This window comes from Ammodytes marinus, assembly GCF_949987685.1.
Source record: "Ammodytes marinus genome assembly, chromosome: 12".
Taxonomy (NCBI): Eukaryota; Metazoa; Chordata; class Actinopteri; order Uranoscopiformes; family Ammodytidae; genus Ammodytes; species Ammodytes marinus.
In genome coordinates, this window is record NC_137216.1 from 13,170,874 (window position 1) to 13,186,685 (window position 15,812).

General features: G+C 41.7%; 1 protein-coding gene across 1 annotated transcript; it reads left to right on the plus strand.

Annotated features, from left to right (window-relative positions):
• Positions 1-10,173: 10,173 nt before the first annotated feature.
• stx19 (syntaxin 19) lies at positions 10,174-15,440 on the plus strand (the record flags this gene model as incomplete). The annotated part of the gene is made up of 5 exons (XM_080038428.1): positions 10,174-10,291; positions 12,755-12,999; positions 13,316-13,552; positions 13,997-14,209; positions 15,204-15,440. Exons 2-5 carry the CDS (start codon positions 12,778-12,780, stop codon positions 15,438-15,440), a joined length of 909 nt encoding a protein of 302 aa, XP_079894554.1. The 5' UTR covers positions 10,174-10,291; positions 12,755-12,777.
• Between the last annotated feature and the right edge of the window lie 372 nt (positions 15,441-15,812).

Genomic DNA, 15,812 nt, shown 5'->3' on the forward strand with positions numbered 1-15,812 from the left:
AGGCCCTTGGCATCGGCTGGGCGCGTCTAACGGACTGGAAACAAGGCTTTATATTCAGCAATTTATGATCTCCACGCCGGGAAGAGGAGTGTAAAGGGGAGGCGAGGGGAGGGAGTACACCGCCAGAGTCCTTGGGAGGTGAAATGAAGGACATTGTCCAAGACAAACTCTCATCAGCAGATGTCGATGAGAGACGCCCAGGCTAACGGGGACAAATGGGATTGCTTCGATCTCAATTTGACATGTTGTTTTAGAAAGCCGTCTCTCCGTTCTGCATTGCATTCCTTCTTGCGTTCTCTATCCCTATCTCTCTCCGACATCCATTCAATGTACATTATTGGTCCACCAGCCCTGTCTCCCTGACAGGTAACAAGACGGATGGACGATATATTGGACTATAAAAAAACAACACCTTCCCCTGATTGGCACACATATGCATGCAGACATTGACACATCAACCACATTGGCCCAACGTTGTATGGGAATACTATAAATTCCAGGTGTAATTTCCTACGTTGCTAAATGAAAGCATAATTTCTCCATCAATACACCAAGTACAACAGTATTCCTGTTTTCTTTTCTCTTCACTGGGTTAAAGGTGGAGTCAGATATTCTTTATTAGCGCTTGTTGTCAAAATCACTTTTTGTCAAAATCAGCGAATATGTCCGCACGATCCGCTACCTGTCCAATCACGTAACGTGTTAATACACATAAAATAGATTTCCTCAGGATCGCTGACTCCACCTTCGTTTTAAATGGCTAACATATCCCTATAGCTGAATCATCTGAGACAACACAGACCCACAAACAGACACATCGGGGAGGAGACAGTGATAGAAATGGTTAGCCGTAGTGGTATGACGAAATGCATGAGGCTAATTTCTCTTTCCACCAATCTGTCTGCGTTTTCCCCATCTGTCTGTGGGCTTGGCTGTTGGCAGACTCTCCCTATCTCTCTTGGATGATTATGTTGGCAGGAAGTGTAGTTATGAGACCAGGTGATTAATGCCCCAGGGAGGGGAAACAACATTAACCTGCCTCTGCGCATTTGCCACCACATCACCTCAGGAAAAACTCCAACAGAGTCCAACAGACCACAGTATATCATCCCCCACAAAGGTTGGACCATAAGCACAGTGGCCTTTTCCAAAGAACCCTCCAAGTAATTAAAACCTTAGCCCTTATACTTTAAATGAGCTGCCAGTGGTGATGAGACTAGCATGAGTGAGCGGCAACTCACATCCTCAAAACTTTGGTTGTGAAGTTTAATTGAGATTAATTTCTTTTTTAAATCCTTCATCCTCTCTTGTTTTATTTTAAAGGTGCTCCGAGGAAATTTCAGTTTGTGTTCATTCTTGCGCCCCCTTTGGACAAAAGTGGTAGTGTTTTTTTACTATACCAGCTGTTGTTCCTGGGTGAGCGTACCCGTGAGAAAGGCATTAAGAAAAACTATATCAAATTATCATTCTTTGCACTGATGGTCTTGTTTATTGTTACATGTAATTTATGATCATCAGATGAAAAATTAGACTGTTTCAGAAATATTTATGAGTTCCTCGTAGCACCTTTAATATATGTATAAATGTATCGTTTATTTTGTTGGAAGAAAGCTTCTGACTATGAAGGATTTCTCCTACAACTGGATACTACAGTGTTGGGTGCCCTCTCGGGATTCTCCCATACTACGTATGGCCTCAGCTGGTGGTTAAAGAAAGAAGAATTGTTTTCAAAATGGTTTGCTGTAATGGGAGATCACTGACCTGTAAAAGACTGGCAGGGATGGGAAGAGCTCAGTGTGTAATAAGGTATAAGGTAACCTCCACGCTAACAGTGTCCTGAGGCGCCTACAGCGCTTTGTATAGGAGTGGCCTTTGCAGTGATATGCTCACTCTTAATTCACTTGCAGGAATCCTGGGTCCAGTATTGCTCACCTTTCATTTCCAGAAAAAAGTATTTGAAAAAAAATGAAAATAAAACATTGAAAGAAAAACTGGGCTTCTTTATTTGACTAAAATAAGACTTTAACATCCTTCCAAGAAGTCTTAGCATAAGGGAAAAAGGAAAGGCACTGTGCTAGTCTGACAACTTCAATTATAATGGGTTAAAGAAATAACCTTCAAGCCTTCAAAAGGTGTGTGGGCTACCTGCAGAGCTGTAGTGGAAGATGTAACTGAATGTTCCCACAGCTCAAGGTAAGGTGACCATGAAGCCTTTGTAGTGTAAGGAAACACTTGTGATTTCAATACAAATTCCATCGCATATTTTTGTTTAAATTTAATTTCCTTTCAATGAATCACTGTCTGTCTCCTCCTTCCTTGTCTGCCTGTCCCGGCCAGCCTTGTGCCACATGATCCATCCGTCTTCCTCTGTGCTTGGTGCAGATGGAGCAACATGACAAGGGCATGGGAGCCCATCCATTCCCACCTTGTCATCTGCAGGCGCTTCGATCTGCCACAGCGCTCTTCCATCTCGATTAGGGGGTGGTCTGCTGGCGGGAGATGGGTCTGCGTGTATGTGTTATGTGCGTGTGTGTGTGTGTGTGTGTGTGTGTGTGTATGTGTCTGTGTGTGTGATGGGTAAGTGGGGAGTGGGTGGGCGTGTGGTCTAAAGGCTGCACTCGCTTGTACCACAACATCCCCATCTTCCTCCTCCCTGTCATCTACCTGTCACAGCCAAAGCCTTTGTCATGGTGTGGTTTCTGATATGGGGAACATCGCCACTTTACCTCCGCAAGCAATGACAATTACTGTCCCCCGGAGAATGGGAAATGGCAGCGACCAGCAGCCAATCTCAGATCTGGCATTTCCGATAATTGATGACAAGGGTTTTACTTTTTCTATTTTTTTTCAAGATGTTAAGGGGATTAAAAAAAAAAGTGAATGCAAGTCACTCGTGTGACCCAAGTGTCAATATTATCCATCAATTGAACACTATTAGCTTTCTATGGCAGCTTTTCACGTATGCATACGTTTGCACATACCGTGCAAACAGACTCTCCCAACCTGTGAGATATTCTACATACTTCTGCTGCATTTGTAACCCCATTAACTCCTCTTCTAAGCCTATACTCCTGTAGTCCTGTCCTCAATCAAACATTTAATGTCGACTGATGATTTTTTTGATAATTTGTTGGGTAATTTGGTTTGGAGGCATCTCAAGTGTAACATAGCTGGTGGTAAATGGCCTGTGATTTGGGCCACTTTTGCCCGAAGTGTGAACATACCTAAAAGTACATTTAATTACTAGTCAGAGGTAAAGCAATGTAATTTCATTAAACAAATGTAATGTTTATCAAAGTTGACAGAAGGTCCAGAAGGGTTAAATTAGTAAACATTCAGTAAACATAGGGACATTGTAAACACCATAGAATATAGATTCTACATCCTCCTTGCACATACCTTCCTCTTCACTGTGTTTAATCAAGTCTTATGTCCACCACCATTGCCTGGTGGATGAATGTTTATTTACAGAAATGAGCTTGTTTCTGTAGCTGATGTTTGCTTAATTCATTCTGTTAAATCCCCCGTCGGAGCAAACAGAGAGACAGAGTATTATTATAGGGCACCACACACACACACACACACACACACACACACACACACACACACACACACACACACACACTCCACTGTCTGTTTGTCTTGACTAAATGTGTTTGCTCCTCTCTTTAGGTGGACACAAAGCTCAACACTCCATCCAGGATCTAAGAGCAGCCTATAGTTTACTGTCACACTGGAGTCCTTCAAAGATCCTTGGCTGCACTAGAATGACTGTGATCTAGGCTCCAGGTTGTTGCATGTGTGTGAAGTGATGGGTAAACTAAACTAAGCTTTAACTAAGTGTTATGCTTAAGCATTAGTTAACTAAGCATTGTGAATACTTAATTAACTAACTAACATTAACTAACTGTTAATAATAAGTGTATGAATTAACTAAAAGTGTATCAATGTACCCTTATTGTTAAGTGTTACCGGGTTACTATTAGCTACACTCCTATTCAGTGGTCCTTGCTTTGGTCATTTGAAAACGATAGTCCATATTGGTACACTCGGGTGTGTGTACTTTCTTCCTCAACAACAGGTGAGAAAGTAAGTAAACTTGGTGATGGGTCATTATTATGTCCAAACTGCTGTACACATGATAACTGTCCTTATCTTCCTGCAGTGTTGCTTCTAGCCTAGTATCCTCCCTAAACATGCTACACATGCTGGATGATGCTATAACAACCTCACAACACTAGGGGGTGAAAGGACTCCTGTTTGAATCCCTTGCGTTATAAGAGGAGGAGAGTCAGGAGTGGCAAACTTTTGATTGTGTGGACCGGCTCTCAGGGGAAAACAAAGGCATACTGCTTTTCACTCTGGCCATTTAACACAGGTGGGGAGTTATTTAAATGTAGGATACACCATACATGCAAGAATTGTAAACTAGCCTTCAGGCTCCCAATAACAAAGTCCCATAATGTTTATAATAATGATCATTTTTAATGAGACTCGTATTCTCTATTACATTTTTTTCTTATTCAGGGAATCCTCAGCAGCATGGACACTTAGGGTGTATTCACACATGCTGTGTTTAGTTCGGTTGAAACGAACTCAGGTGCACTTCCACCTTCGGTGCGCATCTTTCAGACAGGTGTGAATACAGCAATCGCACTCGGGGGCGGACCAAACAAACGCTCCGAGACCCAGCTGAAGAGGTAGTCTCGATGCGCTTCAAAACGCACTCTGCTGCAGTTCGTTTGTGGTGTGAATTTGGCCGGACTCGATCCGACCCAATTGCAGGAAGCACTGCGCCTTTTCTTTCTTTTCTTTTTTAATAAATCGCCATCAGCTTCACATTATGGGAAAGTGTTGTTGTCGCCATTGTTAGGAAGATTAGTTGTGGTTTGACCGGGAGCCCCGAGCGAAAATATTACATTTGATAATGATGCGTGCGGATCAGCGATCAGATGGAGAGGAGCGTCTCCCGTAGCCTACAGTGCCAACAGGTTCACGCTGCGCTTTGCATGAAGTGTGTGTTTTTATTGTTCTTCCCAACGGGACCGTCAATACTGTCCCCGTGTCAGTTTGGTGCTGAACTGCGCCGAACTGACACCCAGCTGATACACAGCTTAATCAGCTGTGTTTCAGTTTGAGCCTATTCTTCACGCGAGTCGCGCGTCCAGCAGCAAAAATACAGTAAAGATTATGTTTCACATAGTAGGCTAGAAGCCACATAACGTGGCATTGTCATAGGGCTACATATTATAAACATATGAAACAACAATAATTAGATTTTTTTCTTCTTTATTTATAGGCTAGATGTAGGCATTTTTATTATTTTTAACTCCATATTATATCAATGATAAATTCGCAGTTTTTACTTCGTTCTTCCTGCTTCTCTCCACCCCAGAATGTCTGTCCAATGAATGAATGACCTTATCACGTGTGGTTTTGCTTCATAATGCTGGTTCACTTGCAAAAGGGGCAATATGAAAGTGGACCACACCAAACAAAAAAATCCAAATTCTATTTGGTCTGGACCAAAGCAAGTGAACTAACGGACTTTCCATGTGTGAATACACCCTTAGTGGATAGCACATCTGAAGTCAACTATTTGACAGTGAGAAATCTCTAGGGCCACCTGTATCCCATCCTTCACTTATCTCACTATCTTTGTAAAGTAAAGTTAACAGAAGTGTGTCCCCTTGAAGCATGCTTATTTGTATAGACATTTTTACTCAGTTGTTCTGGGGGCGTGGCCGGTTTACACTCATGTTAACTACCACTGCCTGGTGGAAGCAGGACTTCATTGATAATAGCACTGTTGGAATGATTTGCTTGAATTAATGCCCCTAAAGTAATTTGTTGAAATAGAGCCTGCCTATTGCTCTTAAACGTGATTTACCGCCTCTTTGCTTCCACTGCATATATATACCTCTGTATTTGTCTGGCCCCTGAGATTAAGTCGGTATAAAGGGGAGCGGCGTTGGCGGGGTTAGCAATTAAAAATGGGTGCTGCTCAATTGTAAATTAGAACCTAAATGACCCTAGGCACAATCTCATACAGTGCCCCAAAAGGAACATTTAATATCCAGTAGATCTGATTGCCTCATTTTAGCAGGCAAGGCCGCCGACCTCGGCATCAATCTTTCTGATTGGCTTAATGACGATAGTTTTGACCTCATTATCCTTGCCCCTCTGACCGTCTCTCTCCCCTCCCTCATTTATCTCCTCCTTTTCCTCTCCTTCTTTTTCCCATGCGCGAGACCCGTTTATCAGACTGATCTCCTGGTCTTTAGTTGTCCTCTACGGCTTCATGTTTACATTGTGGATAACTTTCAACATGCATACAAGGTGTATTTCATCACAATGTATTTGATATCAGACAAGTGGTAGTATTGGAGCAACACCTGTACTGTTTGTTGCTTTTGGATGTCTATTTTAAATTGTCACAAGGACATTGTCAACTTCAAACATTCTGAACATACTGTTGAGTATATTGTAGTGGAAACCATAGATATTATAGTGGCCCGAGTGGCCTATGATTCCCACTGCATTTGATTACTTAGGAAGGAGACATCTCAACTCAGGCAAGGGAGACGCGGAGAAGTAGAATCATGGTCTTAACAGGATCACTTTATTCAAGGTTGACATTGAGGTTACAACTAGTAGACAGCTTCTTCTTATATCAACACAGATGTTACTTACACATTACAATCATAACCTCTTGTTCAGATCTTACTAGCCCTATAGCCTATCTCCCCAACCGAACCTAGGAAGGGGGGAACCACAGCCCTGGCGTCTTCCTCGGGCCTTTTGGCAAACGAGCGGAAGAGCCCCGCTTCTAGTGAAAGCCCTTGGCTTTATACAATGTCTGTGTGTGTGTGTCTGTGTATGTGTGCGTGAGGGTTGGTGTGTAACATCTCTAATATCAAGCCATATTAGCAATAGTGTGCTTCTAATAGATTGTCTATTTGTAGCAAGATCTTGCACTACGTGGCTGGTGTCTGCTTACTGACTATTACCAACTCTCTAAGCAGCCGGTATTACTTCTGCTGGGGAGAAGGTCATTATATGACCTATGTGGTTTTTCTTGCTTAACTCAGAGAGTTCTGTGTTAACTTCTTTTAAAATTATAACATAAATATGTTGGACATTCCTACAATATCCCTTTGTCAGTTTTTAATATCGGCCTCCAATGCCCTAACAACAGATGTAGCTGATCCCATCATTTCCCCCCCCCCCCCCACCGGAGAGAATACACTGCATATTTTCACTAGCAATGTTTAAATATCACTCTCAAGGTTGTGACTCAGAGACTGTTTGGGAGTTGTTGTCTCACACCTCCTTGCCTTTCTCTCTCTCTTTCTCCCTCTCTCTCTCTGGACCTTAGTGAATAATATCAAAGCGCTGCCTCTGACATGCCTTCAATTACAATAATACCCAGGGAGCTCTCCTACAGCTAAGTTGGGGAAACAAACTCTGCTTGATACAGTGACCATGACAACCTGACACGCTCTTTTATACACAGTTTGTGTTTGAAGTAAAATACTGCATCGTCTTTTTTTAATACTGACTTGCATAAACTTCTCCCTGCTTATGATAAAGTACTGTCGGTACTTTGTACTCTCTGCTTTCTTTTACTTAAAGCAGTCATTGCTATGTGGCAACCCTCGCTTCTGTGTTTATCAGCACCCGAGGCAGATATAAGGCTCTTCAGACATTCTAAAATGCCACACTGTACTTTGTAGCTGGCCGGTAACAGTCTACCAATGGTGCTGGGCAGGAAATTGGGTATCAAATTGTGGCTGGAAGACTTCATTATTTGGGGGTTCATCTATACAAGCGACCTATCAATTAACTTTTTCCACCTTTTACGACAATCCGAAACAATCTACAACGTTGTAATCAGGGCAGGGGTCACTCATTATGACCAGCTATTAATGAATATCATTTAGATAATGTGATAACTGACCCTAGTTGAACCGGGTCTGCAATAGTCTAGGTTTGTTAATGATGACAGTCGGCATATAAGATCATAGTGTGTGAATTCTGAATCTTGAATCTTCAGATCCAGTCGCTGCCAATTCTTTTCGAGACTTTTATAAACATATTGGATATTTTGTGACTGATTTTGGAAACCGGTGACATCAGTTGTGTGTCGCCCGACGTAGGCATGCCAGTGAATGAACAACTTTACCTTAAGTTAGCTTTGTTTTACAGAGTTCAATCTCCTCCAATTCACTCTGAACATGTTACAATTGAGTGACCAGTGTGTGTGTCGCCTATAGTGTAACTCTAACTATCAGTAACAGCAATAGTACAGGAGAAACATTGTCTGCTTGGTCCAGTCAGTGCAATGGAGGACACAATCTTTTTTTTGATTTTGTGTGATTAATGGGTGACGTCAACACAACATTATTTGTTTGTAGGACAAATTAACAGTCCCCCAGAACTGTGGGGCTGATTGACCACAAACATAGACACAAACTGAAAAGAAGGCGTAGACGCACTGACTGCAATCAAGTAGAATGCGGGAAAATGCTTACTAGTTGTCCACAGTTCTTTATTGCCATTTGCAACTACAATTACTAATCTAGAAATGTTTTTTTCTGTCATACACACGCATGTAGCGAAAACACACACATGTGTACATTTATTCATTGTTTCGTGAATATAAAAATATATATAAAGTCTATTTTAGAAATTTGCTGCGAGTATTACGTCTGTCTGTCATTGCAGGGGGTAGGAGGCTTCTGGCCTAAGCGAACAAACACTTCAGCTACCTAGTTGACATTTCATTTCCAGTGTTGTCCAATCTAAATTCTACAGATGGAGTAGCAACAATTAGGGTGTGCTGAAATGAGATTCATTTTGCCCTAAGGACTGAAGAGGTTGTGATTGTAAGAGAGTGTCGAGATAGAGAGAAAATCCCATTCAACCTGCTCTCCTTAATCAGTGAAAGCAGGAAGAGAATCAAGGGAAAGGAACAGATGAGTGATCAGCTACAGGAAACAAGTCTGCGTATAAGGCACAGTTGGCTTGTTTCAGTGATGCTGATGAAGGTGCATTCTGACACTCAGGGAACCTGTTTGGGCTTTGTTGTCATAACACCTTGCCATTAGGGATAGATGACTCACGGCTAACACACCGCTGTGGCTTTATTACAGACACAGAGTAGCATCTGGAACAACGGAGATTTTATCTCACCCACAGCATTCTGCATCGTCATCATCATCACCACGGTAGTAAATGTGTTTTTCATTTTTTTACTAAAGGAACACACCACCACCCACTGGAAATCATTTGTTGCTAGTACACTTCAGAAATATAACTTCAAAGAAGGACTGACAATGAATCTCTACAACTCAGGTGTCCAGAAATATACTTCTAATGAGTTATTGTTAAATAGCTGATCCTTTATTTTAGTTATGCACTCTTATGCATCACTGGCCACCACACTTACAACATAGCTGAACTCTTGTCCCCCCACCAAACTCTTGTCATGCCTAAAACTTGTCTCCCTTTCTCTCCCTCTACTTCGAACAGCTTTTGCACAGCTGCATAGCAAAGCATAGCAAAGAGTCGCTGTGTCCCTTCCCTGTGTTGAAAAAGGCGCCTGGGTTTTTAATGGAGCTTGTCAGTAGAAATCTGTCAAAAGTACTTTACAGCGGAGTTACTGGGGCCTGAGGAAGTACAATGTCCCCCCCCACCCCCCGACTAAAGAGGGATTACCCCGTTAACCCAGACACTTCACATAGAAATTTACTTTGCAGATCAAAAAGCCCTGACACAATAACCAGTCAGCATTGTTTGGTCATAGCAATGTTCAACAATACACTTCTATTTGCGTTGCTCTATGTTCCTGTTCAGGACTTAGCCTGAGGGTAGGCTTTATAAGCTCTTCTATGTGGTCTCTCCCACCTCATTTACTTAATCACGTCACCTCTCATTTCTTTAGATAAGCAAATAGGCCTCCTGTCTGGCTCCTTTTTCCTATTGGCCACAAACCCAGGCCTGTCTTCAAAAGGAAGGGGAGGTGCTTGAAAACTGACTCAGCCAGACTTCTTTCCCAAAACTTTCTCCCTGCCTGTGAGTGTAACTGCCCTGATAAACAGTGGCTGGCATAACTGTTGTTGGAGAGTGTCCAGATATGTTGCTATCAGCTGGTTGGGCGTAAAGAGATTTGAAGATGGCAAGATGATATGGAAGAATGTGTGAGCGTGTCTCTTGGATTACATTCCTGGTCCACTTTGAATTGGAATACTCAGCAGACGGCCTGTGATGGAATACTACAAATTATAAGGTAATCCTAATTTAAGGTTTACGGTTTGGCATGTACAGTAACCCCGACTGTAAATGTATGCCGAAGTGAGCTGTGATTTCAGATTGTAAAGCCAATATGTGCAAATAAATCCTACAGCCATAAAGCCTTTTTGGTCGTGTTTTTCTATTTGTGTATACCATTCATTTCTTAATAGTAAGTCAAGGTTGGACATAAAAACATGTGTAAAGGACTTCTTCCACTTATTACTTTAACAATATTTTGAACAATTGCTTTTAGTCATGTTGAATGGAATGTAATAAAATACAACATTTGGTGACTCCCTCTATTCCACCTGGGTAGACATGAGGGAATGTCAACAACACATTTCCATTCAGAGAAAGGATCAGATGGGTAGCAGGAATAACACATTAGCTTGTTTGAGAGAACACAATGTCACAGTCACACAGGAAAGTCACACAGAAAAGAGGGTATGTATATTCCTTGGCGAACCCTGCACCACTTCCCTCAAGGTTTTTAGGCTAAACACAGGGGAATGTGCTCCCAAATCCTTTGAGACCCTTAATCGGCTCGTCTGGGTCGGGCAGGTAGAGAGAAAGAGAGAGAGAAAGAAAGTGGAAAGGCAAATAGTTGAATCCTAGAAAATAAAGGATACCATTGCATTCTTTGAACTCAGGAAAAGTTTGTAGTTACAACACTCTTTCTGTCTCTCTCTCTCTCACACACACACAGACACACAGACACACACACACACACACACACACACACACAGACACACACACACAATACAGGATCTTTCTTGTTGAAATCTATCCAGAAATGGGATAGTCTGTGATTTGAAATGCTCCATTTCTCAGCAGCAGCCGAACACTCTGTTCCACCCCCCACACAATCATGTGCTTCCAAAAGATTATGTTTAGGGCCTCTAAAACCCCAAATCCTTGTACTGCAATACATTTCTGTACGCCCATTCCAACACAGTGGAATCTCAGGTTTAATGCACTTGTAAAAGGCATTCAGGAAATCAGATTTATATCATAAGCACCTCACTTGTTTACTTCGGCTTTGGAAGATATAATCATGCTGGCATGCTAGTGCTAGGGACTGGAAAGTGAAATGTACTGTATTCAGTATTTAACAGCTGGTATGTTTTCATTCCAAAACAATATACACTCAATTAACACCAGTCAGAGATGAGATGAGAAACTGTGTGTGTGTGTGTGTGTATGCGTGTGTGAGTGTGTTTGTGTGTTTGTGCATATTTTATATTTTAGTTCCCATGTTTATCAAGGACACTTTTCTCAGACCTGTCATTGCTTGAAATGTGAGACAGCCCTGCATTTTTCCTTTTTGCTCAGTGTTGTTTAGAGCCAGCAACCCCCTCAGTTCTCATGGGAAAAAGCGACTCGAGTCAATTTGACTGACGTGGCAAAAATAAACTTTCTGCTTGTTGGTCTCATGTTGTTTTTCATACAGTCAAAACTACGTCTGCAGAGTTCAGCTAATGCTCATGATGAGGTATGCTCATATCAACAAACACTGATCAGTGTGTGTGACTCAAACTGGGCACACCAGAGTACACAGTACACATCAGGTGCATTTGCTTGAAGTATAACGTGCAAAAGGAAAAGGCCTTAAACCAACTCTTTCTACTAGAAATGTAGCTTAAATACTGCTTACTTTACTGCTTACTTTATTTATTTTTCATCACATGAAGAATGTAATAAAAAGTATGAAGGTGTCAACGACAAGGCATTGTATTTGTTTTCTTATTTGCTCTTGTTTAGGCACTCACGCACTTGGTTAAAGATGGGGAAAGATCAACGTCCTTTCCCTGCAAAATATGTTAACATGAAGTATAATCCTGGCAGCAACAGGTCCCCTCAAAAAGTCACTGGAGCAACAATTCAGTTTATCAATGACATTTATGAGGCAGTATGAATATCATAACTTAACTTGTGTTATATATATCACTTTCATTGCTAAATGCATACTTTAGGTGCATACTAAATACATAATTAGTTTCTGTTATTTGATTCTAATTTGATCTGTGACTGATTAAACATGTTAAGCCTACATCATACCAACACTTTATCGACTAACTCACACGTCAGCCACTATTTCAGACACTCTCACGATGCCTTTATTAAGTCTGTGTGCATTGCTAATCTATATTGACCATGAGATGAATATATATTGCAACTCTTGTAAAAAAAGAGAAGTTTCCAAATATTTGGGTTAATGCTCATCAGCCTATCAGTTGTTACGCCTGCAATTGGACCAAGTAACTTGTAAAGACAAATGTATACCTGTAGATTGAGTAATCACACCTTCAGTTTGAGTTGATATATATCCTTTTTATCCTCCATTCTAATGTCAATATTGGGTTTTGTCTGCCTTATCATTATTGACGGTGTCTAGTGCAAAGGCCCATGCAGTTTGCCTCCATGAATCCTTAACGTTTCATGTTATTCATTTCTTCAGCGTCCTCTCGTCAGCATTCCACAATGAGAGACCGCTTGCAGGAGCTGCAGCAGAGGGCTCAGGACTTCTCTGAGGCAGCCGGTGAGAAAACCAACCCCTTCTCAGTGGAGGGGGATAATGATGACTCTGTGGAGGTCGGGGTCATAACGCAACAGGCCGTGGTGTTCGAGGAGGAGCCAATCATTGAGAACTTCCTGTCCGAGGCTCAGAAAATCCGAGATGACATCACAGTACTGGACATAGAGGTAGATGGCAATGATTTTGGAAAGGAGTATGCATTTATTTCTAATTCATATTTCTTGCTTTATTGACCTTGGTTGCATAGCTTTTGGTGTTAATTTGATGATTGATTTCTTAATTATTTTTGTAAAGTGCACACACATTGTTTTCATTTGTTTGTATTTCTTATGTTTCTTGGTTATCTTTCCAATTCCATACTTGACTGAACGAACAGAAGATTAAGAATGTAGGATTATTTATTGTTCTTGTTCTGCTTAATTTAAATGTTTTGGTAAGAATTTACTCTGAACACAAACTGTGTCTAATCTCGTCCACAAACAGACCCTTAAATTCGGCCAGCAGCAAAAGATCCTGGTGGCCACCATGCGTCGGTTCAGTGTGATGAAGAAAGAGAGCAGTATAACCCGGGACATCAAGCTCCGGGCTGAGAGCATCCATCGGCGCTTGGAGGCCCTTTCCAAACAGGTGCAGAGGACTGAGGAGCAGCAGGGTCTCACTGCTGTTACAACAAGGATACAACGCTCCCAGCATGCAGCGCTCTACCGCAAATTCCAACAGGTCGGGATAATGATCCGAAAACACTCTGCTACAGGAAATGTAGATAACACTTTACATTTATAGATCACTTTGAGCCCAAATAATCAAACTAACCTTGGCTTGAATGACAGTTGGAAGTGGAAGCATTTTTAATTGAAACGGAAAGTGTTGTGAGGCATATTTGTCATTTATTAATTTACATTTATATATTCATATTAATAGATTAAAATATACTTAAAAATAAAACTGGAATGCCAGATCTGGCAAGGATGATCTCTTCATTTCATCATGTTTCCCATGCTTAATTTCACAGGACATATACTTCTTGTTCTGCTAGTAATGGCAAGGAGTGCCGAGGAACCAAAAGAAAATTTACGCGAAAGCCAAAAAGAGATTGGACTCAAATATCTTCTTATTTCTCATTTCCCCTCCCCTGCTTACTTTTTATTCTCTAATCATTCCCAGGTAATGCTGCAGTATAATGAAGGTCTGCTGAGCAAGCAGGAGCGCTGTAAGCACTTCATTATCCGCCAGCTAGAGGTATCGGGGAGGGAGGTGACGGAGGAGGAGGTGAATGAGATGGTGACAACGGGCCAGTGGGAGGTCTTCAATGAGAACCTGCTCAATGACGTCAGAATCACACGCTCACAGCTATCAGAGATTGAACAGCGACACAAGGTGATAGAGGCGGAAAACTCACAAGACCCAAGTTGCCAACAGATAGAGGCTACATTTAGTTAAAGGTGTAGTCAGTGATTCTGGAGAATTCTCGTTGTCAACCACTTTTTTGTCAAAATCAGTGAATTTTTCCTCACGATCTGGTACTTGTGTGTGCTTAAAAATCTGGTGTTACTGTTATACACAGCCTAGGCTCTGTAACTGGGCATGTTGCTAGCCATGGTTGGCCTTCTTTGTTTCATACCAGTTTACAGAGCCTAGGCTGTGTATTCACACTGGATTTATTTTGTGCACACACAGTACAGACAGGTAGGAGATGTTCACTGATTTTGACAAAAAAAGTGATTTTAACAAGAAGCGTTTCAAAAGTGTTCTCCAGAATCAGTGTCTCCTTTATTGGATTGCATTTGTTTGATATACAGGTCTCCTAGCTATTAGCCTAGAGAGGAACAATTGTTGCTCTCACATTGATTTCTGTCTTCAGTCTTGATTGCAATATACAATTGAAAATGATAGGTGCTGTGTTACTGTCATATGAAGTGTATAAGTGTGTTTACGTTTCTTCTTTTTGCAGCATTACAATGGGGCTAAAGCATGGAATGTTTAGTCTGAAAGCAATCAAATAAATCAAAGCTATGTAACATACCTCATTCAAGCTAATGCACTTTTTTATTATTATTATACAACTGTCAGCTCATTGATAATACCTATGTGTCACATTGTCTAACAGTATGAGTGCTATGCGTGCCTTCAGAAGCATGAGCATGATTATCTACTCATCCCTACCGTATGTTATGAAGGTCTGACTGATGAACTCATTGTGAGAATTCTGGAGGAAGAATTTGAATAGAAGATATCCAAGTGAAGCAGCATATCTATTGCAAAGAAGAACATTTGTGTGGTTCCAATAGTGAGGCCATGTTGTCTAAAGATCTGGGTGTGTTTCCTCATTTACTCAATAACACATCCATTCATCCCTCTCCACCATATACAGGAGTTGTTGAGTCTGGAGAACAATATGAAGGAGCTGAGGGACCTTTTCATGGACATTTTCATGCTGGTGGAGGAGCAAGGATCCTACATCGAACACATCCAGACCAACGTAGAGAGGACACAGGACTACGTGGCTGTCTCCAACGAGAAGTTCAAGTTGGCAGCGAGGTACAAGAAGAAGAACCCACTCAGACAGCTGTGTTGCTGCTGCTGCCCTCCATGGAGATTCTGCATATGAACCTTGTATACCTTGCCTCCCTTACCTGATGGGAGTATAAGCAACATCGGATTCAAGTAGCATTAAAGTGAAGGATATGGTACTGCGGTTTTGGCTGTTGAACAGAGCAACGGTTGAAGACAGACTCAGCAGAGCATAAAAAAACAATTAAGGGGGAAAAAGGCCCAGGATTGGTCTATGAGGCACTTGTTTCTTTCAAGGGGGATGTGAGGCGACCGCTATTGGAAGAGACAGTTCAGTGAGTGCTGCTCACCAACACCGCTGCTTATTGGAGACCTTCACTGTCATCTGACAGAGGTCACAAACGAGGGGAGACCACGGCAACTGCCAGATCAGCAAGACCGATTTTTCACCTTTTTTCTTCAAAAGAGC